The sequence below is a fragment of the Microtus oregoni genome, unplaced genomic scaffold (genome assembly GCF_018167655.1).
Source record: "Microtus oregoni isolate MIOR12 unplaced genomic scaffold, Mior012 000002F_ref0000024, whole genome shotgun sequence".
In the NCBI taxonomy this organism is placed as follows: domain Eukaryota; kingdom Metazoa; phylum Chordata; class Mammalia; order Rodentia; family Cricetidae; genus Microtus; species Microtus oregoni.
In genome coordinates, this window is record NW_024543061.1 from 60,240,904 (window position 1) to 60,266,419 (window position 25,516).

Genomic DNA, 25,516 nt, shown 5'->3' on the forward strand with positions numbered 1-25,516 from the left:
CCCAGTGGAAGCATCATGACAAGATGTCCCATGCTGCCCTCCAACCACAACCAGGGCCACTATGGACAGCGGTCAGCAGCCTGGACCTTCCTGAGGAAGATGATGACCCTCATGTGCTTGCTTCTTTTGGACACCTCCCTGACAGCTGTGAGGGGCCAGACCAGAATTCCTCCAGAAACGTGAGCCTGAGTCCGATCCTACCCTGAAGATCCTTTTCATGACCTCCCACCTCTGACCAATTGTCCTACCTCTGAGAGACCCTTTCCTTCCTGCCTCTATCCTCCTCAGATCCTTACTGATTTTGGAGCCTACCTGCCCTTACCTCCTGTCTTTGTGTGGTTGATGTCAGGGCTAGATGAGGGTGTAGGCTTCCAGCTGGGAGGATAACTACAAGAGAGGGTGGGATTGGACTACCATGGTTCTAGAAGTGGCCCTGAGGACTCACTGGATGATCCGTGCTTATACACTGAGAAAGGGTAAAGCCACTGTCGATGGACAGCCAGGATGGTACCTCCAAACAGCAGGGTCTTATCTAGGAACTCAGTTAGGATGGGTTCCAATGGCCTCATTTTTTCTATACCTCTCTGCCTCCTTCAGGTCTTTGATTCTACGCCCCACCATGGCACCCATCATTTGCATCTGATACAATCTCTCTGGGTGTTTCTTCTTTAGTCTGGAACATTCCAGATACTAAGGGGAGCCAAGCATCCTAGACTAACTCTTCACAGTTCACACCTGAGCACAACCGCTAGAGCCTGAGCTGCCAGGACAGGGGCCCAGGCAAGCAGTGTTTCTGCTTTGGGAAGAGTGGGCTTCCACGACACCCAGTGACCCCTCCTTGCTCTGCTCAGCACTGTGCCAATGCTGCCTTCATCTCAGACAGTCCCTTGGTGATGGAGGTAATACCATTCTCTAGTCACACAGACCCAAAGATGAAAGTGCTGGAATCCATGCTGCTGAGCCAGCCTGGTGTTTGAGACATCCCCTGCAACCTTGCATAAGCTCAGCAGTCTTTATCTCAGAAGGCAAGTTCCAGGAAGGCAGGGGGCCAAGAAAAGAAGGCTGGCATCCAGGCAGGCTGTCCACACAGAAACCTCGGGAGCAGCATAGGATAGCCACCCCCACAAAGTCCTGCTGCTGCTTGCCTGTCCCAAGAGGACAGAGATCTGCCACCCACTCTCTTCCCTCTCTCACCAGGTCCCTTGCAGTCCTCTGCCTCTGTCCTGTTGACCCTCCCATTCAGCCTCAGCCATGGCCACTTGCCCTCCGCATCTGCCCTACACAAGGGTGCTAAAAGTCTCCTGCTCACTGATCCTGGAGACTGTGACACCCACACCTTGTCGCTTAGGATGCTCCCCTTTTCTCTTGATACCCCCACACCTTGATTCCTGGAGCACAATGACTGGCTTCCCATGGGCTTCTGAGTGACTTTCTGCCAACTTCAAGAGAACCTTGCCATCTGCATGCCCCTGAAATCATGGATGCCCCATTGCCTGTCGTCAAAGATCAACTTGTACGACATACTTTCCTTGCTAAGAGTCCATTCGAGCTGTGTCTCTGTCCTTTTCTTGTCCCAATTAGCTCTACCCGGTCTCTTACCTACCAGACCCCACACTCAATGCCTATGCCCACTTATTCCTGAGCATCATGAGAGCTCATCAAGTATGCAGTGTTTCTGTGACCCCTAAAGTTATGGGATGTGCAACCGACCCAATGACACTTGCTACCTTGTCTCAGAAGGCTGACGTTGAACAAAGCCCAAGAGACATGCATCACCTTCCTCTCTTCTTGATTTGCTCAGGCCACCTTCCTTACAGTCTCAGCAATAGTCAGCAAGTCAAGCTGGAGGTCTTGAAGTCATTCCCACTTCTCCAAGCTCTCTACCTAAAATTCTTTTCCAGATCTCACCACGCTAACCTCCATCCCAATATAGATGCCGAACTCAGATTCTGCTTCCTCGGCTTCTCCCCTCCCCACCATCACCATCCTCCTCCAAAAGAGTACCACTCTACCCCATGGGAAGGGCATGTCCCTAAGAGTGTGTGGCTGCTATGGAGATAGTATGACATGCAGTCAGACCTCAGGATGCTGCTGACCTTAAAGGAGTCATACTTATTCTGGTTGCATGGCCCTGACAGGACCTGAAGTCTACCTTCTAGGGAGGAAGGAGGGGTCAGTGCCCAGACCAGGTTGCCCTTCTAACCTGCCCTACTCCAGACAGGTACTTGGAGTCATTCTGTTCTGCCCCCACCATCTGAGGGTTCAACAGGTCAGTGTCCTATAGCCTTGAGTAGACATAGTAACGGACTGATCATTGAAATGTCCAAGTTGGCTCAGGAAGTGCCACACTGGTTCAGGGTTTTCCCCCTCTAGTCTGGACCTGCACAGACTCCCTCCTCCTTCCCTTCTCACTGGAAAGTCCTTGAGACCATGGGGCTAGAATCCACTCTAAGCCCATCAGCTCTGGGATCCACTGAAGCCAGGCAGAGTGTGTGTACCACAGCCAGAGTTCCCCCCCCCCCCGGACAGGCTGCAGTTTGGGAGGGGGACTGGATAGGAGCTGGCCTAGTTTACTTCTGTCGCTGTGAGAAACACTTGGACAAAAACAACTCAGAGTAGAGAGTTCACAGTTCAAGTTCACAATTCCAGGCTCCAGTCCACCACAGCAGGGAAGGTAGCAGAACCTGAACGGAGATGATAACATCACGTCCATAGTTAAGAACGGAGAGAAGTTGAGTGCACACAGGCTTCCTTGCTTGCTCACTTGTGCTCGGCTCAATTCTCTGGTTCTATTCGGTTCAGGGCTGGTGCCAAGGAAATGATGCCACCCACAGTGGGCTGGATCTTCCCAGACCAATTAATTAAGACAGTCCCTCGACAGACACACCCACAGCCCAACCTAATATAGACAGTCCCTCGTTGAGACTCTCTTCCTGGGTGGCTCTAGGCTGGTGACAAAGCAAACAAAGCTAACCATCACAGGAATGCTGGTGTTGGTGTGTATGTGTGTGTATGTTCATGTGTGTGGATGCCTGTGGGTCACAAGTGTGTCTGTGTATGAGATGCCTGCTTTGCATGTACATGATGTGACCATCACCTTTGAGGATCTGACTCCCGATCATAGTGAGAACGTGCACTTAGGATTTCCTGTCCTGCAGAGTGAAGCTGTGGGCCGACACCTTCGGCAGGAATCTGTACGACACGGTGACCAGATACTCAGGCTCGCTGTTGCTACAGAAGGTCAGTGACCTCTCCCAGGGAGTTCCAGCATGGTCACAGGGCCCCTTCCCACAGAGGGATAGAACTCCCAACATCAGAGCTGTAAGGGGCCTCAGAGATCATCTCTGTCAATCTTATCATAATCAGATGGGGCCCCGGGAGGCTCCATTCCTAAGGCATCGTGTAGACAGTGAGCTCAAGAGCATTCTGTCAGTTCGCATCTTAGGAAGCCAAGAACAAGATTAGACCTGCACGCGTTTATTGGGTGGGTAGTGGAGGCTTGGTGTGGATGCCTGGGGAGGAGCCAGAGAGCAGATCAGAGCATGGGGGCTGAGAGCAGAAGGAGCAGCAGACAGCCCAGCAGTGCCAGCTGCAAGCGGCAGCTGTCAGTTTCCTCTCTGAAGGCAGAGCAGTTCCAGTGGATCCCAGCAGCCAGGCTGTGCCCGGGTATCCAGCATCCCATGCACCCTGACAAGATGAGCCCATGCTCTGTTCCCAGCAGAAGTGGGCCTGACAGAAGGTCAACCCTGGCATCTTTTTCTGGGACCTGACTCCCTGGACATGCTCTCAGGGTCTTGCCTTCTCTCAGCACCATAACCCAAGAGTGATGGAAGGCTTTAATTCAAATTACGGCAACCCAAGAGGCAGCCTCTCCATGTTGCAACTGATGGATGCCTCCGCTTTTATGCCAGCCCTGAGTACCTGCCACCCTCCCTCATCCCCTTTGTGCTGCAGAAGGTGGGAGGGGCCAGGGTAGACCCTGGGGGCTCTCCCAGCCTTAAGACTACAGGAGCCCTCTCAACACCCCATTCTGTTGTGAACAACAGCTTGTTTGATTTTCCTGTTTGAACCCTGCAGCCCCAGGTGAGGAAGACAATGAGGGATTGTGTAGTCCTCGGGGCTGAAAGTGTTCTCTAGAGTCTATGCATGCTACAGCTCTGTCGAAAGCTCTAGATGCATCACATCTTACAGAAGATGACGCCGGGTACCTTGCCTAAGATCACAGGGACAGCAGGTTACAGGGGCTGGCCAAGAGTCACTGGTGACTCATTGAGGATTGTCCCTGGGCAGACAGGATTTTGAAGCCAGTTCTTAGGCTCCCCTATGCTCACCAGCATCACTCTTGGAACTCCTGCCCTGGGTCCTCAGTAGGGTGTAGGTCCAACACAGAAGGTGATGTTGCTCTTGGGAGCTGGGCAAAGGTGAATGGACACCAAGCCTGTTTCTCGGCCTCACAGCAGGTGCCAGGGAAGCTGTGGCTCACAAAGAACAAGGACAGGGACTCTGGTACTCTGTCTCCCCCAGGGTCCTAGCTGCCCAGCTCACTGGCTCTGGCTGGTGTCAAGTTTAATTCCTACCCAAGTGTCAGTCAGCTCCCATTGGGGATAGTAACTTTCTTGTGTCTGGAGTCCTGAACAGGGGACATCTGAGGACAGGCCGTTTGAGACTATGGTTGGGACGTCATGGGGTGGATGCATGGAGAGCTGGTAAGGTCTTAGAGCAAGGACGGCCCTGGTGCACTCAGGCCCACGTCTTCCTCCTTTGCCCTGCCCAGAAGTACAAGGATGCAGAAGCCAGTCTGAAGATCGAAGAGGTGGATGGCTTAGAGCTGGTGAAGAAGTTCTCGGAGGACATGGAGACCATGCTTAGGAGGAAAGTCGAGGCCGTGAAGGTACTGCTGCCCATCCCCAGCACTGGCCTTTCAGACCCTCTCAGTGACTTCACTGACTGTAGATGGGCCTCTCCTGGCTGGGTGGAGTGCAGACTGTGTTATACTAAACCAGGTCACTGCAGGTGTCGGGATAGGCATGTCACCAAGGCTGTTCCCAGTCAGGCTTTGTAGACATTCAGGAATGCTGTCCCCTGAGCTCCTTGGAGCATGTAGGAACCACAGAGGGTGGGTCCTCGTGGCTGAAAGGGCAAAAGAAGAAAGCAGAGGGTTGGAGAGGGAAGAGAAGAGCAGAGAGCTTGGGGTGGAGTGGCGGAGGAGAACAGCTGATGGTGACGGTCATGCTCCCTCCCTCAGAGCCTGGTGGAGGCCGCTGAGGAGGCCGACCTGAATCATGAGTACAATGCTTCTCTGGTGGTAAGTCCTCTTGGGAGTGGATGCCAGACTGGCTGGCTCTGCCCCACCCCCACGGCCAGCCGGAACAGCAGCTGTTCAGGGAGCTGAGCAACAGCTACTCAATCTATGTCCCTGCGCCATGCTGTGCCCTGGCTTTGTCAGTGAGGTCTTCACACCAGCTGCTGAGGCTCCCAGAGACAGCATGGAGTCAGCATGTGGGGTGGGCCAGCGAGCACTGCGAAGTGGACAGGAGAGGGGAGGTTCAGCAGGGATGGCCCTGATAAGGGTACTTGGGAAGCTGAGGTATAAACAAGTGTCTCTGAGCTGAGAGATCCTGGAAGGCACAGGAAGAAGGAAGCTCAGGGCGGATGAGGACACAATGATACAAACCCTCTGGGACGTCCACTGAGAGAGGCCAGGGCCAAGATCCTGGATGCTGGGTGCCATGGCTGCCTGCCATTACTGTGGTAAACACCATGGCCAAAAGCAACTCGTGGAGGAAAGGGTTTATTACGCTTACACATCACAACCACAGTCCATCACAGCATGAGGCCAAGATAGGAAATCGAGGCAGCAATCTGGAGGCAGAAACTGAAGCAGATCGGGGGAGGAAAAGTTCTTATTGTGGTTTTCCCTAATTTTGCTCAATTTGCTTTTTTATGCAACCATTCGCCATCTTCCCAGGGGCAGCACTGCCCACGGTGGACTTGGCCCTCTTCCTAGGGGTGGCACTGCCCACAGTGGGCTTGTCCGTCTTCCTGGGGTGGCACTGCCCACGGTGGACTTGGCCCTCTTCCTAGGGGTGGCACTGCCCACAGTGGGCTTGTCCGTCTTCCTGGGGTGGCACTGCCCACGGTGGACTTGGCCCTCTTCCTAGGGGTGGCACTGCCCACAGTGGGCTTGTCCGTCTTCCTGGGGTGGCACTGCCCACGGTGGGCTTGGCCCTCTTCCCAGGGGTGGCACTGCCCACAGTGGGCTTGGCCCTCTTCCTGGGGTGGCACTGCCCACAGTGGGCTTGGCCCTCTTCCTAGGGGTGGCACTGCCCACAGTGGGCTTGTCCCTCTTCCTGGGGTGGCACTGCCCACAGTGGGCTTGTCCCTCTTCCTGGGGTGGCACTGCCCACAGTGGGCTTGGCCCTCTTCCTGGGGTGGCACTGCCCACAGGGGACTCGGCCCTCCATAGCTATCATCAGTAGAGGGATGCCTGCACAGACTTGCCTCCAGGCCAATTTGATGGAGGCATTTTCTCAATTTAGGATCCCTCTTCCAAAATGGCCCAAGCTTGTACTTGTGGGATGGAGTCGGGGAGGGACATAGCTGGAACTGAGCTCACAAAGCCAATATTGACCAGAGGGTGGCAAGATGGAGCTGGGAGGGGTCTGTGGCCACCGTTCTAGAGGGAACCAAAGTGTGGGCTTGTGGTGTGGGGGGCAGGGAAGAAAGTGGTCTGATTATGGCCTCTTGGGTCACAGCCTTCCTGCCCTGTGGGGAGGAGATAGCAGGGCTTAGGCCCCCTGGCAGGGCAGGGCCCCGGATGCTACTCCTTGAATTAGCTGGGCCTCACCCCATGGAAGAAACTGATGGTGCTGACATGGTCTTTTGTCTCCAGCTGGCTCTTGAGTCTCGGTTTGTCTGTCAGTCTGTCTGTCTCTGACTTGTGACTTTCCCATGCATAGTAAGCCAAGTGGAGAATCAAAGCAACGATTGAGCTGATTTGACCTCACCCACCAGGGAGCCCTCAGATCCAACTATCTTGATGTGTGCTGTGACCTCACTGCACCATCTTTGCTTGAGTTTTCCACCAAATGCAGCATAACCGGGCACCACCAGCCCTTCCTGCCTAGCCTGGCCTTACGCTTGGTTCCTCTGGCCCTTGAAGCTCCCCTCCCTCCCTTTCTCTTTCCTTCTCCCTCTTTGTGCCTGGGCTGCCTCTTCTGGACTTGCCCCGTCTCTCCCCAGTTTAACTACTACAACTCAGTGCTTATCAATGAGAAGGACGAGAATGGCAACTACGTGGAGCTGGGAGCCGAGTTTCTTCTTGAACCCGATGCACACTTCAGCAACCAGAGGGTGAACGTCTCTCTGAGCAGCGTGCAGCTACCTACCAACGTGTACAACAAAGGTGGCCGTGTCCTCACCATCGGGTAGTTTAGAGGACAGGACAGGGGCCCTGGAGGGCTTAAATAGTTTGTGTCAATTTTCCCAAGAAGTCCTATAGGGCATTAGCTGTCTCTCTAATCTTCTTGATAGGGTGAGAAAGGAGATTATTCTACACACACATGGAGTTTTCTGTTGCTTTGACAAAATACCCGAAGCTGAATAACTTAGGCGAGGTTTCCCTAGCTCAAGGTCTGGGAAGCTGAGTCCGGCCAGCACCACACTGCTTTGGTGAGGTCCCCAGCTGCATCCTACTCTGGTAGAGGGTGTCACGATAGGGATCTGTGTAAGGGGGTGCAACCACCCAAAAAGCTAGAGAGTGGGAAAGCCTCTTCCACAGAAACTCTTTCAAGGGAACTCACCAGAATCCATAGAATTGTAAAAGCTCTGCCCTGGGGTGATGATTCAATTATCCCCCTCATACTCCCATCCTTTCTCATACATCAGTACTGAGCACTGCACATTCAAACACAAACCCTGGGCACGCACACACACATACACACACACACACACACACACACACAGAGAGAGAGAGAGAGAGAGAGAGAGAGAGAGAGAGAGAGAGAGAGAGGCTACATCCAAACCTCAGCTTGTGGGCTGGGAGAGAGATGATGCTTCTAGGTTAGGCAGCACGGGCTACATGTGAGCCTGATGCAGGTCTAAGGGAAGCAGGGGAAGCTTGCCTGGGTTTGCATGTGTAGCATAAGACATGTGCATCTAATGTCACGGCCTCTGAAGTTCCCTCCATGATTTCACTCCCAGACCCAGACATCTTAAATGGAGTCTACATGTCCGAGGCCCTGAACCCTGTGTTTGTGGAGAACTTCCAGAGAGATCCCACACTGACCTGGCAGTATTTTGGCAGTTCAACTGGGTTCTTCAGGATCTATCCAGGTAAGGACACTGGGCAGCATCTCTGCCGCCTCTGCGCTTGTTCTCTGAGAATAAAGTATGAAGACTCAAGCGCCCTCATAGCCAAGGCGTTTTCAACCCACGCTTGGCCGTCTTACAACCTACTATGACGTAGTCAGTGGGAGCTGAGTGACCTCCTGTCCTGGGAAAGCCTGCGAACAATGTCACGGAGGACCCTGCAATCCCTCACCTTAAGGGATCTTCCGAGTTGGAGAGCAGAGAACACCGCCCTCATACAAAATGGGAAAAGTTCTCTTAGTCACACAGAAACAGGAAAGGGGTGGGGAGCGACTCCCTGGAAAGGCGTTTGCTGCACAATCATAAGGACCTGGGTTCACATCCTTAGAACCTGTATGCATGGTGCACACCTGTAATCCCAGAACTGCAGGGCTGGAGACAGGGGATCCTGGGAAACCACTGGGCACCCACTCTGGTGGAATTGGTAAGCTCCACGGATTCAGTGAAGACTGTGTCTCAAATAATAAGGTGGAGGGCAACAGGAAGACACACGCTGTTGATCTTTTGCCTCCACAAGTGCACGCACTGGTGCTAGCCCCCATATACATACGTTCACAAATATCACACACACACACACACACACACACACACACACATACATACTCACACTCTATATACCAAAAAAAGGGAATAGAAAAACCCCCGACCAACCACAGTGTTTGTGGGTCTTTACTGGTTTCTTGCCACTTAGAAAAATTCACCTTCACATCTCATGTTTCTATGTCCAGAAAGATCTTCAGTGTCACCTCGTCTGGCCAGACCCTGAAATGATAAAAATGGACCTCTTTTTGTCTCTAGGATGGGAAGTCAACCCCTCTCACAGGGTGCAAAGAGCAAGTGTGTCTCCCGTCACTCCCAAACTCCCTGTTGTCTTTGTCAGACATTCTCAGTTAGCTGTGGGATTCCACTTCAATGTCTAGGTTCATTTAACCGTCTCCGATACAGAGACCCTGATGCTCCAGGAGCTCGTACTGTTCCCCAGAGTAAAAATCCTGTGAAGAGTCCCCTGCGTCCATTTCTAATGGATTTGTTTTTCTCGTTGAGCCTCAGGAGTTCTCTGTATATTCTGAGTATTATTTCATATTGGCTTAATGATTTACAAATATTTCCTCCCCTTTTGTGGGTTGCTCTTTTAATTTGTTGATATTGTCTTGTAGTCTTTTAATAGATAGCGTTTAAATTATCCCACCTTTCTTTTATTGTCTATGCTTTTGGTACTGTGGCCAAGAAATAGTTGGCAACTCTGGTGTCATGGGAATTTTCCACTATGTGTTCTAGTAAGAATTTTGCAGTCGTGAGTCTTATGCTTAAGCTTTTGCTCATTTTGAGTTACTTTTGTATATTGTGCTAGGAAGGGCTCAGGTTCTTTCTCTCCCGTGTGGCTGCCCAGTTTTCTATTTGTTTAAAGACTGCCGTTTGCTCTCCGCCGGCCAACAATGATTTGATCATGACGTGAGGATTTCTTTCCCGTGTCTCTCATCTATTTCACGGGTCCCTGTGTCACTGTGTGCGTGAATAGCACCATTTTGATTGCCATAGCCTTGAGTGTTAGAATCGGAAGATGTGACTCGTCAGAGCGTCACTCACTTGTGCATCGCTGTGACAGAACGCCCGTTCACATGGGAGGAAATGTGTGTTTCGGTCCATGACTTCAGAGGGTCTCGGTCCTCTGCGGCAGGAAGGTAAAACAGTGGCCAGGGTCCTGCACCTCACAGCAGACCTGTAGCAGAAAAAGTGTCAGAACTGGGGCCGGACTATATGATTTTACGACTGTGTCCCCCGTACATGTATTGCCTGTGCACCACATAGCACAGTGCCCTTGGAGGCCAGAAGAGGGCTCAGGAATTCTTGGGACTAGAGTTACAGATGACTGCTGGTGCTGGGAGCTGAACTTGGTCCTTTGTAAGAGCAGTAAAGCTCCAGGCCCCCAATAATTTATAGTTTTTATTATATACGAAGTTGTGGTGGAATATTTAACTGTATAAAGGTGTGTTATGTTTGTTTGTGCTGTATTTGTTTAACAATGTAAAAATGTGTGTTTAATTATAAAAAGATATGTTGCTATTTCACCTACCCTGCCTAAAGCACATGATAGGTCTAATAAAAAGCTGAATGGCCAATAGCTATGTGGGAAAGGGATAGGTGAGTCTGGCAGGCAGAAAGAATAAATAGGAGGAGAAATCAAGGTGCATAAAAGAACAATAGGAAGAAGAACGAGAGGAGAGAATGAGGGAGATCACACCCAGAGTAAGAAACCAGGCAGATGCCAGCCGGCCAGATACCAGAAGCAGTGTAAGTAAGGTATACAGAAGGAAAGGAAAGCCCCAAGGTAAAAGGTAGATAAAGAGAAACAGATTAATTTGTGTTAAAAAAAAAAAAAAAGCTAGCCTGAAATGAGCCCAAGCAGGGCCAAACATTCAAAACTAATAAGAAATCTCGGTGTCATGATTTCGGAGCTGGTTGGTGGCCCAAAAGAAAAGGCCTGGTACACAAAGTCTTCTGCTTCTTTTGTGATGCTTCTGAAAACTGAACCATTTTGGTAACTTCCTCTTCAGGTTGTTCATAGCAACTGCTCTTGCTTGCTATGTTGCTGAATTTGTTTATGAGGCTGAACGCCTGTCGTTTGGGGCTTCCCACGTATCAAGCCCACAGTGTGCAAGCGTAGTCTTCTCCCTTCCTCCCCTCACCTTTGCAGTTTTCTTTTTTAGCCTAATTGCTCTGACTAGAACTTCCAGTACTGGTTAAAACACAACTATTTTAAAACAACTCTGTTTGGACAACTAAGAGCGAGTGCTTTCAACCTTATGCTGTGGATTTTTCCACTGTGGCTTTTGCTATGTTGGAGTGATTTTCAGCTGTTGCTGGTTTGTAGAATCTTTTTGTCATGAGAGTGAGTTGGGTTTTGCCAAATTTGTTTTCTGCTTCATTTGGGACAAGCATGTTTTTCTCTCCTCGTTCTGTTAAGGTGATCTTTGATGTCTATCAGTTTTCACGGGTTAGGAAATCCTTACATTCTAGGAATAATGTATCACCCTTTTCATTTGCTGCTGGGTTTGCTTTGCTGGGCTTTGTTGAGGAGCTGTGCATCAGTGTTCTTTGGGTATATTGTGCCTCGTGGACTAAGATAAGAAGTAGTGTCTCCTCTTCAATTTTGTGGAAGGTTTTGAGGATCTGTATGGAGTTTATAAGGATCTGGTACTGCTCATTGAGAGATCATTAGCATCTGGACTTCACTTTGCTGGGAGATTTTTACTTTTTGTTTCCATCTCCTTATTTTTATTTGTTTGATTGTTGTTTTCTGTGGTTTTTAAAAATATTTTAAAGTATTTTTTTTATTTATCTCCCCTTTTATCCTTTCCCGTGACCCCCACACTCCCAGTTTACTTAGGAGATCTTGTCTTTTTCACTTCCCTATGTAGATTCATGTATGTCTCTCTTTGTTGACTAGTTTCTCTGGGGTTGTGGCCTATAGGCTGGTTTTTCTTTGCTTTATGTTTAAAAGAAATGACATGAATGAATAGATGAGTGAACGAATGAATGAATGCATAGTATATTTGTCTTTCTGGGTATGGGTTACCTCACGCAATGTAATGTTTTTTAGATCCACCCATTTGCCCATAAATTTCAAGATGTCATTATTTTTTTCTGCTGTGTAGTACTCCATTGTGTAAATGTGCCACATTTTCCTTATCCATTCTTCTGTTGAGAGGCATTTAGGTTGTTTCCAGTTCTGACTGTGACAAACAATGCTGCTATGAACATAGTTGAGCACATGTCCTTGTGGTAAGATTGAGCAGCTTTTGGGTATATACCCAACAGTAGTATTGCTGGGGCTTGAGGTAGATTATTTCCTAATCTTCTGAGAAGATTTCCAAAGCAGCTGTACAAGTTTGCACTCCCATCAGCAAGGCAGAAGTGTTCCCCTTACCCCACAACCTCTCCAGCATAAGTTGTCATCAGTGTTTAGATCGTGGCCATTCTTACAGGTGTAAGATGGAATCTCAGAGGTGTTTTGATTTGCACATATCTGATGGCTAAGGATGTTGAGCTTTGCTTGTTTTGAGAAAGTTCTTGCCTAACTTTGAAGAATATTCCGTTTCCCTTTGGCAGTTTCAGTGTTTCCGATTTTAAATTAAGACCTTTGATCCATTTTCAACTGACTTTTGTACAAGATGCTTTCATTGTTCTGCTGATGGATGTGCAGTTCCACTGGCACCATTTGTTGAACAGGATCTTTTTTCCATTGCATGCTTTTGCCCCCTTTGAGAAAGATTAGGTGGTCACAGCGTTATCAGCGTATTCCCGAGTCCTCTCTTTTGACTCATGGGTCTACCTTACTATTTTTATTCGAGTTCCAAGCTGTCTTTATCACTATAATTTGCATATGCCCTGTAGGATAAGTTGAGGTCAGGCATTGTGATGCCTCCAGCTGTGTTCTTACTCAGGCTGGCTTCGGGTATGTGCAGTCTTTCATGATTCCGTGTGAATTTTTGGATTGTTTTTTCTGAATCTGTAAGATATGACATCTACTCCCTCGGAGGTCCCAGACTCATGCCTGTATTGTTATTTTTAATCTTAGTCTTTTTTTAATCTTAATCTTTTTAATATTGGAGTAAGTTGAAATCTCAAAGTAGTTTTAATTTGCATTTTTCTGAAAAGTAAGAATATAGAACATTTTTAAGAAATGATTTCTCCATCATTTTTATTTTAGCCTTTGAGGATTTTGTTTACTTTGATACCTAATTTTTATCAAGTAATTTATTTTCTTGATGTTTAATTTTTTAGTTCTTTGTATAGTCTAGATACTAATTTTTTGTCAGACATATATCTGACATTTCTATCATCTACCTTTTCACATGAATAATAGTATCATTTATTTTTAGTTCCCTGAGGTCCCATTTATTAATTGTAGGTCTTAATTTCCTTGCTATCAGGATCCCATTCAAAAAGTCCTTTCCTCTCTGTATCTACAACGTCAGTGTGTTTCATACTTTGGGATGGAATACATACAGCGTGCCAGGTTTTTTGTTGAGGTTTTTAATTTATCTGGAGTTGAGTTTTGTGCAGGGTAAGAGAGAAGAATCTAGTTCTATTGTTCTACGTGTAGCTATCTATTTTGATTGGCAATGTTTGTTGAAGATTCTCCAATGTGCATTTTTGGCCTCTTGTTCAAAAACCGGATAGTTGTAAGACTGTGGGCTTACATGTGGGTTCTCATTGATCAATGTGTCTATTTTTATGCCAGTACCACACTGTTTTTGCTACTTTGGCTCCGTACTGTGACTTGAAACCTGGTCATACAGCTAACATGAATTCCTTCCAAAGTGCAGGGCTCTCCTGAGCATTTCATACAACGCATATCTAGTAGCAACAAACTCCCTCCGTTATCATTTCTTTATCAGAGGATTGTCCTGATTTCTTGCTCACTTTCTACTTTTCAGTATTAATTGATGTGTAACTGTGATAGTGTAATGTTTGCATACTTGTACACTTTTAATAAATCAGCCCACTAACTTCTGGCCTCCTAATTCTGATGTGAAATCTCCTAATTATCTTATTAATAAATCCATTCTTTCTTGTGCTTTTAGCATCATTTCCATGTCTTTGATGCTGTGGTCATAGCATCTCTTAGAACTGGCCCTTCATGTTGATTCTACTTGAAGTTGAGGGAGAGGTTCATATTTTTATACACCATCAAATGTTATATTTACACATTTATATACTTCATTAAATTTGAGAAGTTTGGGGTCAATTTTTCTTCAAATAGTCCCCCTCTTTGTCTCTCTTCTCTTCCTGGGACTCCTCCAATGCATTGGTGGTCAGCCCAGTGATGTTCCCCAGATCCCTTAGAGTCTCGATACCCATTGACAAACTCTGTTCTTTCTTCCCTCACACTCAATAATCTCTGTTGTTCTACCTTCACTTTCACTATTTTCTGTCTGCCAAAATATACCTTTCAGACTTTCCAGTCAGTTTTTCACTTTGGTTATAATATTTGCACCTCCAAGATTTTTTATTTCATTTTAATCTTTTCTTTGTTGATATATTCTTTTGTTCATATATTGTTGCTTGATATTCTCCATACCTTCCTTTGGTCCTTTCGATGTCTTGAAGACCTTTGAAAAGTCTTTGTCTGATATATCTGCCCTCTGGTATTTTTCAGAGATAGTTTCTATCAATCTCCCCTGCCCCCGCACACACACATACACATACCTTGAATGGGCCATGCTTTCCTATTCCTTTGTATTCCGGGTGTTTTTGTTTTTCTTAATTGAAAGGTGAGCATTTGAATCTAATACTGTAACAATCCCAGAAGTCAGATTCCTTTATCCATAGTTTGCTATTTGTTTTGTCTTTTTTTTTTTAATTTTAAGCTGCCTGTGTATTGAAAGATCAGTCTGAGGTGTAGATTGAAGGCCTCAGATCTTTCTAATCACATGAAACACTTTACAATTCTCTTTATATATGTAGTTGTTTTAGAATGTTCTTCCTTTTAATGCATGGTTGCAAAAAGAGCAAAATATATTAGTGAGAAGGGAAATACCTGGTCTTAAAATTTCCTGGAAGTGACATGGGTCAGGAGGAGGGACTCAGACCAAAGTGGGAAGCACAATGAAGAAGGCCAGCAGTCTTAATGCGTGCATCGCAATAATCAGATGCAGCAACGGGAACCCGGATCTTCTATTTTCAGAAAGCAGGGTCTTGGGAGCCAAACCTGGCTCCTGTAAGCTGTGTGTTAGCTGCTCTAAGAATACAAGCACAGCTGCCTGCCACAGGACTGACATGGGAGGTGGGCAGCTACTACGCTAAGAGCTGAAACTGATAGACACTAACTACAATTTACCATCAAAGAATTCTCCCGCAAGTTGAAAGCCTTTAATAGACTCCAAAGTTCCAAAATAGTGATATCAGATATATTCAAACCATGCAATTATTGTCTAGGTGGGCAGGCCCCCAGAGCCTCCCACTCTGCCATCTTATCTTCCAGAATACTTTCTCTGCTCAATTGTTTTTAAAGTTTATAAAGTTGGCTTAGTATGTGTGCCTTGAGGAGTTGCTTTTTCGTTCAGTTTGACACCACCAGCTCTCTCTCTCTCTCTCTCTCTCTCTCTCTCTCTCTCTCTCTCTCTCTTCAGCCTGCTAGGCCAGCATTCCACTTCTGAACTCTGTCCCCACCCCGTGAATATTCTTATACATGTTTTGGTTTTAGATATGATTTCAAGAGTTTCTCTTGAGTCTGTGTCTAAGAATAAATTTTCTAGGCCTTAAGATTTCTAGGTATTCAATTTTGGCAAGAAAATCACAAATTGTTTTCCAAAACACTTGTATCACTCGCATTCCCTCAAAGTAATGAGTCAGCTGTCCCACTGAGTCACACTTTCTTTAACTGAGGATGGTTAAGCCTTGAAATCCTCTGTTAGTCTGCGCTGGCATCTCACTGTGGTCTGACGTCACATTTTCCTATCATGCAGTAAGAGTAGTCCCCTTCCATTCATTATTAACTGTATGTGCTGTCTCCCTGTGGAAGGCATACTGCATGTTCCCACTTAACTCTTCGATTTCCTGCTGTTAGCCCATCTTTGCTTTCCTGTTAATACCATGACTTGATTTTAGCAAATCCTTTCTTGCTTGCTACATTGGACCCGCTAATATTTTGTTTAGGACTTCTGCGTCTATTTTTGTGAGAAAAGTATTGTGTAAATTTCCTTTCTTGCCAGACATGGTGGCTCACACCTGTAATACCAAGACCCAGGGGGCTTAGGCAAGAGAACTGTTACAAGGTGAAACCCAGTCTGAGATACATAACGAGTTCCATTCCAGACAGAGAGAAGGAACTGGGAGGGGTGTAATCCGAATACGTCGACATAAACATTAAGAGTAAGAACTAAAATGGATGAAATTTGAAACTAAGAAATAAAGAAAGACAAAGCATGATTCCAGAAGGGATGGAGAGTAGCCCAGTGGAAGAGCGTTTATCTAGCATGCTCAGGATCTTGGGTTTCATCCCCGACGCTAAACAACAGCAGAGTTCCTATAAAGACCAACCAAAAGACATAGAAACCACTTGGAAATTAATTTTTAATATGGAATACTATAAATAAAAACATTATTACATATACAGCAGACATTTAAAAGACAGTAATAGATACAAATGTATTGATCTGAGAACTCAGATAAAATAGATTTTGAATTTTAAAAAAGTATTTTATTAAATTTTCAAGACTAAATAGCAGGGCATGGTGGTGCACATAGTTAATCGCAGCATTCCATAGGCAGAGGCAGGCAGAGTTCAAGGCCAGCCTAGTCTACATAATGAGATCTAGGTCAGCCTACACTGTGAGATCCTGTATCAAAAAAAAAAAAAAGAAATGAAATGAAAAAGCAGACTTATTAGTGTCACATTAAACAGTGGTTCTGTATGTTTGAAAATGGCTGATTAAACCTTCAAAAGGATGGCCATTTTGATCTTACTCAAATACTTTCAGAAACTAGAAAAGGGAAATTATTTCCCAATCTAGTCTAGGAAACTGGTAAAATTTTGAAAATCCAATAAGGACAGTACAAGAAGTTATTATTTTAAAGAGACAGACTGCCAGATACATACACAGAGATGAGAGAGAGAGATTAAGATTGAATATCAGTCTATAGTCCAGAGAGAGAGAGAGAGAGGGGGGGGGGGAGATTGAGAATGAATATCAGTCTATAGTCCAGAGAGAGAGAGAGATTGAGATTGAATATCAGTCTATAGTCCAGAGAGAGACAGAAAGATTGAGATTGAATATCAGTCTATAGTCCAGAGAGAGAGAAAAATTGAGATTGAATATCAGTCTATAGTCCAGAGAGAAAGAGAGAGACAGACAGAGAGAGATTGAGATTGGATATCAGTCTATAGTCCAGAGAGAGAGAGATTGAATATCAGTCTCTAGACCAGGTCGATCTCACACTCTCATAGCCAAAAGTGAGAAATGAGCTTAGGTTTCTTTTTAAAATGCATTATTTTATTACGCTTGCTTATTTGGCTGGCACACAAACGTCATGGCATGAGTGTGGAGGTCAGAGGACAGCTTGCAGGAGTCAGTTTTCTCGTTTGCTGTGTGGGCCCCAGGAATTGAACTCAGGTCATGAGCTTGACAGCATGCCCTTTATTCTGTCAGTCAGGCATCTCAGCAGCCTGATTATGGGTTCTGGACCCTCCTGTCTCCATCCCTCTGGTGCTAAGATTACAGGCACACACCATCATGCCTGCTACACATGTGCTGAAAACCGAACCAGGGCTCTGTCCACGCTAGATGAGCACCTTACCAACTCTGCCACCCCTCCCCCAGGCCAGTCTCCCTGTGATTTCTAGAGTGATGCTTCAGCTATCTGAGGTATGGGTTTTAATCTCCAAGCATACGGAAATTACAAGTTATTCCCTCACTATCAATTCTCAACCCTGGCTGGAGAGAGAGCTCAGCATGTAGGAGTGTACATTGCCCTCGAAGAAAAGCCAAAGTTCAGTCTCCAGCAGTTACGTCGGGTGGCTCACAACTGCCTGTAGTCCCAGCTCTAGGGGAATCCTGCACCTTCAACAATCATGTATGTGTATCCACACACAGACCCGCACACATATAGCTAATTAAAAATAATAAAATAAATTTCTAACTCAGCTGCTCTGCGATCTGTGCGATAACAACAGAAGTTAATTGAGATCAGTTTTAACGACCTGACACATCTCAAGCTTGAACTTCCTGTGTGGGCTTGAGAAGGGTTCGTGAGATCATTCTGCCAGCAGAAAATGCTGAGCCTTTGGCTCAATCGTGTTGATTGTTTTCCTTCCATTTTCCATGTCCCTGTTGCTTTGTGTGCTTATTGTATCTGACCTTTAATCAGCCCCGTGACACTTCATTTTAAATCTTTCTTGGATGCCATAGATTGACATCCACATGATATATTCTTTTCATTCCGTTTAATGTCATTTTATCTTAACCATGTATTTGATGGTTACACCATCTGTAACTCTTGGGAAGATAAATCCAACGACCTTGATCTCACTGCCTCTCACACTTGCTTCTCATGGCTTTGTGAGGCCAGTGCTGCTTGCACTCTGAGGGAAAACTATAGGAGGCAGGAAACCTTGAGGGAAGGAAAGAGAGAGGTGGGGGGTGGGGAGAAGGAGAGAACTTCCCTTTATGTTGCCACTTGAGGATCAGGCACCAGACCTGCTAAAGTTCTCTTCTAAGATCTTAATTCAGACCAAGAACACCAGATCAGCTTCTCCTCAACACTCTCTGAGTTCAGGTTCCCCATGATCCCACCGCTGTGGGTCTGAGATCAAGTTTTCCCCCAACCTCGCTGCTGGCAGTGTGGCCTCAGGAAAGCTTCCCTCTTCTGCTCACCTGAGTCTAGGTCAGAACCATAGCACACAATCCCCACTGCATGAGGCCTGCCCTTTGCTCCTGTCCTGCTTCTCTTCAAGATCTTGGCTTCTGGTTGCCCCACTCCCCACCCTTGCTCCTAGGACTCCATCCTTACCTCCTTAGATCCCACCTGCTATTAACCCAGAAGCAACTCCGAAGCCGCCAGACTGCTGGAATCTGCCACAGTGCCTTGTCTGGTCCCAGCATAGCATATTACAACCCCATCTGTTCTTCTCACTCGTTTTGAACCCATTATTCCTGATTACCAAGGTCTTTCTCTGCAGAGGATTTGTGGATCACGCTGGTGGTTTTTGTGCATTTTCCCCAACTAATGTTTAGCTGAAGAAACAGAATCCACCCCCTGCATTCTGCTGGGGTTCAAGCAAAGTCTCTCAGGCCCCTTATTTCGTTCAGCAGGCTGCTGTCGAACACCTACTCTGCTTGGTGCCAGGAGTTCCTGACATCAGATTACTTAGCAACACTTTTTTCTCAGCCCAGGAGGGACCACACATGCTGATGAGCCACTTGAACAGTGAGAGCCAGGTCAGAGCTCGGGTTCTCACTGCTATGCCGCGTCCAGATGGCTTCCGCAGCTCTTTCTCCACTGATGCGAGGTTTATCCTCACAAAGAAGCTCTGGCACATGTGTGTGTGTGTGGGGGGGGTCCTACCCTAGATCTGACAGTTTGGATAGCAAGTTTCTCTCTGTAGAAGTGGCCTCCATCCTTGCCAGCTGCCTCAGTTTACAGGGCATGGCTTAGTGTCCTCACCCATGTTCTCCATATTAGAAGCAGAACCTACCCCGGGGGTCACGACCGTTGTGGAAGCCAGCAATAGCCAGTGTCCCCAGACAACTCCCCGAGCTGGTAAGAGATGCTGCCTTTGTTTCCCCAGGCATCAAGTGGAAGCCGGATGAAAACGGAGTCATTGTCTTCGACTGCAGAAACCGTGGCTGGTAAGTGCTCCCAGAGGAGGGGCACAGTGCCCAGCATTTACCTTCCAGCCTGTGGGCTTGGCTTGGCTTTCTTGCCCCTCTCTCTACACGGAGGCTTAAGGAGGAACTTCAGTGGCTTAATCCAAGCCAGGAATAGAAAGATTTGCTAACTACAACACTCCTCATTCCTTCCCCACTGTCTCCAACTCAGACCTTCCTGCAGTACTCGAGGCCATCTCCAGAGCAGCTGCCTCTAGCTCTGCTCTTGCCAAACCCTTTCCCAGGTAGATCAGCTGTGTATCCAATCCCCCTCCTTTCCTGCTGCCAGACCCTCGGGGACCCTGGCTGCCCTCTGTCAAAAAGGAGGGGACTTTCTTCCAATCTCACCACCCCAGTGAGCTCAGTGTCCAGGGGTTACAGCACACACTGGCCTAAACTTGGGGGAACCAAGTTTATTATGGGCCAGATCAAATAAATTCAACTGGAGGCTCCCAGTCAGGAGGCAGTACCAGATTTAATATTAATTATAAATGCTCGGCCAATGGCTCAGGCTTGTGACTTACAGCTCTTACAACTTAGATTAACCCATTTCTATTAATCTATTCTACCACATGATGCTAAAGGTACATACAAGCAGCCACCTCTCCCAAGGACATAGTGATTCTGGTGGACGTGAGCGGCAGCATGAAGGGGCTGAGGATGGCCATCGCGAAGCACACTATCACTACCATTCTGGACACCCTGGGGGAAAATGACTTCGTGAATATCATTGCGGTAATGGCGGCTTCCTGTTCGGCAGTTGCTCTCACCTGCTCTGGGAAAATATTCTTTTCCTGAACCAAAAGGGCTGTGTTTCCAGCCACGGGTGCATCCCACCATAGAGGGACACTGTCCTCCACATTGAAGACTCCTGTACTTGTACCCGCAGTCTGCCTTGGGGTGGCTTTACGAGTCCCTCAAAGCATCTGAAGTAATGTGTGAGTGTGCATGGCCCTCATTGAGGCCAAACGCTCCGTCCATTTCCCAGTGTCTGACACAGACAGAGAACCAGAGGCCCCAGCAGAGCCTCCATTCCCTCTGTGGGCTCCTGGTGGTATCGCTGCTGGCAGCCTCCCCATCCACATGGGGTCAGATGGGATCTTGGGCCCTTGATCTGTTAGGATTCCAGTCTCTCGCTTTCCTTATCCCATAAGCCTAGACACGAAGGCAGAAAGGAGGTACACAGGAGAAAGAGGGGGGTGCTTAAAAATCCAACCATTAGGGGACCACTTGAGCTCCATGGAAGCAGAGTTGACAGCCACTCTGGGGTGTTTAGTTAGAGAGGCCACTGATCCAAAATTCCTTCTCAGCCTGCATAGTAGCTAACAATTCTAGCTGTTAGTGGAATTTATATAGCGTGTAGACATGCTTGAGACAAAGGTGTCTTGCTTCCGCAGCATCCTGCTGGGGGATCCAGACCCTGACTTGCTACCCGAGGCTCAGCTAGCCCATGGCAGCCCTCATAACCATCACACAGCCCAGGGCTGACTCCCACACCCATCCCAGGGTCTGCAACAACAAGATGGCCACAGAAACAGGTTCCATACTCTACCAGGGAGGGGAAGTGTGATAGCCCTCCTAGCCTGCAGCCCCTCCCTCTCTCCCATACCCTGACTTCTTCCTCACAGAAATTCCCAGAAGGAACCCTGACTCCTGCATTCCCCAGTTCACCCCACAGCTCTTCCATGATGTAGCTATGTGTCCTCTCTCTTTCCTCTTACATCAGTAGAAGGAAGATTAGGGACCCTAAAATTTGTATTCTACCTGCCAGGGAGATAATGAAAAGGGGGTGTTAACAGTCCATGTTTCTCCCTAGTCCCACCCCTGTGGGTAACTGAATGACCATCTACATGTATGCAAAGAACAAGAGTACATTTGTAGCTAGCTTGGTGGCCCACACCTATCACCTCAACATTCTAAACACTTAGTCAAAAGATTTAAATCCTAGGCTAGCCTGGGCTACATAATGAAAGCCACTATCAAATAAACAATAACAAAAAGTAGTTTAGAGTTCCCTACCCTGGCTGGGGAGGATCCTATGCAAGGGAAGCTCTGGGATTGGTGGACAGTGGCTTGGCTGGTCTGAGCACACAAATGAATGCCCTCGGGATGGCAGGTTCTCAGTACACCCTAGAAAGGGCACCTTACATCAGAACCAGGACTTGGGGAGCAGTTTTAGAGTCAAGATCCTCCGCTTGCTCTGTTCAGACACCCCAAGACAGAACTGCCCATTTGCCCAGGTGAGACATTGTTTTCTCTCTATCTTCACTGTGCCTTGCAGTACAATGACTACGTCCACTACATTGAGCCCTGCTTCAAAGGCATCCTCGTCCAGGCAGACAGAGACAACCGAGAGGTGAGCTCGACCACAACCGAAGCTCAAATCCGGGTAGGGAGGTGTCTGGGAAGATTTTATATGGGGCTCTGCCCATCACATGGCCCCTGGCAAGAACAAACCAAATCAGTGGTTACCCTGGACTGTCCACCTTCTGGCCAGCCTCATCCTTAGCCCCACCATCTAGGAGGAGATAGGGATTGGTACCAAGCCTTTTGCACTTAGTTTATCTTTGGGCATTTAAGAAACACGGACTCAAGAGAATGTGGTTGGCTGTGCTGTGGAGCTCGGGTCTTGCCCTGACAACACTTCTAAACACCCTCAGCGTTAGGATTCCTGGGTCCATTTGAACCTCTAAGCCTCATCTCATGTTTACCCTGACAGCATTTCAAGCAGTTGGTGGATGAACTGATGGTCAAAGGTGTGGGTGTTGTGAGCCAGGCCCTAATCGAGGCTTTCCAGATCCTGAATCAGGTACCTCCGGGGGTGGGGTGGGGGTGGAGCCTGGGCAGGTGGGGGTAGAGGGAAGCCATTGCAACTACAGGTTGTGGCTGTGGTGACAGCCTCACCCCTGCTCCCTCAGTTTCAAGAGTCCAGACGAGGAAGTCTCTGTAACCAGGCCATTATGCTTATCACCGACGGAGCCGTGGAAGACTATGAGCCTGTGTTTGAAAAATATAACTGGCCAGACCGCAAGGTAACTCCCGCTGCAAGTCAGAGCAGAGGAGGCCTCTCCCAGTGCCAGGGGAGAGTTCTCGAAACCATGATAGTCTTACATGCAGCACAACCCCATGTTCAGAGTTCTTTCCCTTAGACCTGTTCACCAGGTCAGGTACATTCTAATTGGGTGTCCGAAAGTAAGCAACCTGGGCCGGGAGGAGGGATGCGGAAGGATGCAGGACAAAGGACCAGAGTGGTTTTGAGACATAAGAACTGTTCCGTGCTCACCCGGGCCCTGGCAGTTCACGTTCTCACCAGGGCCTCTGGGTTTTCTCTGGCCCAAGAGGGTGCAGCCAGAGAATCCAGAAGAAAGACCTGCATGTAAGCCCATGATAAATGGCACCGATGCTGCCTGCAGCTGCTGAGTCCCTCTCTTGTGGTCAGGTCCGAGTTTTCACTTACCTCATCGGAAGAGAAGTGACCTTTGCCGACCGCATGAAGTGGATCGCCTGCAACAACAAAGGTAAGCGCCGGCAAGAGAGCGCCCTGGGGTCCGCACTGAGCCAGCGGGATGGCAAGACTTCAGGGCTTATAGACATCCAAAACTCAGGGTGTACACAAGAGAACTGTCTCCTCTAATAAAGCCTTGTACAAATATATAACACAGAAGACAGAGCAGGAGGCAAGAGGGGAACCCACATTTTTTTCTTTTTTAATTTTTTATTTAATAGCATTTTTTATTTATTTTGCATACCAACCAGTTTTCTGTTCCCTCCCATTTATCATCTACCCCACTCCCCATCCACTTCTTCTCCACCTCCATTCAGAAGGGGACAGGCCTCCCATGAGCTTGCACAAAGCATGGCATGTCAGTTTGAGGCAGGACCAAGCTCATTCCCCTATATCAAGGCAGGGCCAGGTAATCCAGCATGGGGAACAGGTTACCAAAAGGCAGTTAAGTTGCAGGGGGAGGCTCTTCTCTCACTGTTGGAAGCTTTACTCAAAGCTACACGGTTGTCACACACTTGCAGAGGGCCTAGGTTGGTTCCATGCAGTCTCCCTGACTGTTGGTCTGGTGTCTGTGAGCTCCCATGAGCTTGAGTCAGCTGTCCCTGTGGGTTTCCCCATCATGACTCCCCTGGATAGTGCAATCCCTCCTCCCTTTCTTCTGCAAGACTCTCAGAGCTCAGCACAGTGCTTGTCTATGGATCTCTGCCTCTGCTTCCATCAGTTACTGGATAGAGTATCTCTGATGGCAATTAGGAAAGTCATCAATCTGCTTACAGTAATGGTCAGTTCCGGCACTTTCTCCACTATTGCTAGGAGCCTTAGTCGGGGTCATCCTTGGGGGTTCCTAGGGATTTCCCTGGCACCAGTTTCTCCCTAACTCTGAAATGACCCCCTACTAAGTCTCTTTTGTTACTCTCCCCTCCATCCTGCCTCCCACTTGCTTCCCACAGGCAGCCTCCCAACCCAGTTCCCTCTAGTTCTCATTCCTCCATCCCCAGCCCCCGCCCCCAGTTTACCCAGGAGATCTCCTCTAGTTCCCCTTCCCGGGGAAATCATGCATCCCTCTTTGGGCCCTCCTTGTTATCTAAACTCTCTGGGGCTGTGGATTGTAGGCTGCTTATCCTATACTTCCTTTTCAATATCCACTTATAAGTGAGTATGTTGTACCCAGAGTCAATACCCAAAAAGACCATCAAGAGACCTTATTTGATGCAAAAGCGAAGAGTCTTTTTTTAGTATACCGGTATGCTGGGACCAACCTTTCTACACAAAGGAAAGATGGCAATGACCCCAATCAGCCGGGACAAGCCCCAGGCCTTGTTCCTGAGCTGCTGTAGAGGCTGGCTCAGGCCTGGCCTGGCCTAGTACCGCATGAACCAGGCCTCCTTCGTGCTGTTGGGCATGTTGGAGATTGACTGTCCTCTATTCATGGCTTTTCTTCAGAAGCTGCTTGTTCAGTTTCAGGAAGCTGAAACTGGGGCCTGAGAGAAGACGGAGCAGCCTGTTACGGCATCCGCTTGGCCCTTTCAAGTACACACCATTTTGTCTTTCTGGGTCTGGGTTACCTCACTCAGAATGACTTTTTCTAGTTCCATCCATTTGCCTGCAAATTTCATGAGGTCATTGTGTTTTACAACTTAGTGAAATACTCTATTGTGTAAGTGTACCATATTTTCCTTATCCATTCCTTGATTGAGGGGCATCTAGGTTGTTTTCAGGTTCTGGCTATTACGAATAATTCTGCTATGAACATAGTTGAGCAAATGTCTTCTGGTATGATTGTGCATCCTTTGGGTATCTGCCTAAATTTGGTATAGCTGGGTCCTGAGGTAAACCAATTCCCAATTTTCTAAGAAACTGCCATACCAATTTCCAAAGTGATTGTACAAGTTTTCACTCCCTCCAGCAGTGGGGCGGCGGGGAGAGGGGGTGTTTCTGTTACTCCACATCTTCTCCACATAAGCTGCCATTTGTGGTTTTGATCTTGGCCATTCTGAAAGGTGTAAGATGGAATCTCAAAGTCATTTTGATTTGCATTTTCCTGATGTCTAAGGATGTTGAACAGTTCTTTAAGTGTATCTCCACTATTTGAGACTCTTCTGTTGAGAATTCTGTTTAGATCTGTGCCCCATTTTTAAATTGGATCGTTTGATATTTTGATGTTTAGCTCCTTGAGTTCTGTATATATTTTGGAGATTAGCCCTCTGTCTGATGCGGGGTTTGTGAAGATCTTATCCCATTCTGTAGGCTGCCATTTTGTCTTACTGAC

General features: G+C 47.6%; 1 protein-coding gene across 2 annotated transcripts in view; it reads left to right on the plus strand.

The window, feature by feature from the left end:
- Cacna2d4 (calcium voltage-gated channel auxiliary subunit alpha2delta 4) overlaps window positions 1–25,516 on the plus strand; it is a 95,555-nt gene continuing 70,039 nt past the window's right edge. The window contains exons 1-12 of one of the 2 annotated variants that reach the window (XM_041678353.1): window positions 1–179; window positions 3,159–3,240; window positions 4,775–4,891; window positions 5,246–5,305; window positions 7,243–7,405; window positions 8,203–8,334; window positions 19,664–19,724; window positions 20,327–20,477; window positions 22,024–22,098; window positions 22,462–22,551; window positions 22,661–22,774; window positions 23,182–23,260. In XM_041678353.1, coding sequence (XP_041534287.1) covers window positions 16–179; window positions 3,159–3,240; window positions 4,775–4,891; window positions 5,246–5,305; window positions 7,243–7,405; window positions 8,203–8,334; window positions 19,664–19,724; window positions 20,327–20,477; window positions 22,024–22,098; window positions 22,462–22,551; window positions 22,661–22,774; window positions 23,182–23,260 — 1,288 coding nt within the window. In that variant the 5' untranslated portion in view covers window positions 1–15. The remainder of the gene's footprint in view (window positions 180–3,158; window positions 3,241–4,774; window positions 4,892–5,245; window positions 5,306–7,242; window positions 7,406–8,202; window positions 8,335–19,663; window positions 19,725–20,326; window positions 20,478–22,023; window positions 22,099–22,461; window positions 22,552–22,660; window positions 22,775–23,181; window positions 23,261–25,516) is intronic. The other variant, XM_041678360.1, reaches the window with a different exon arrangement.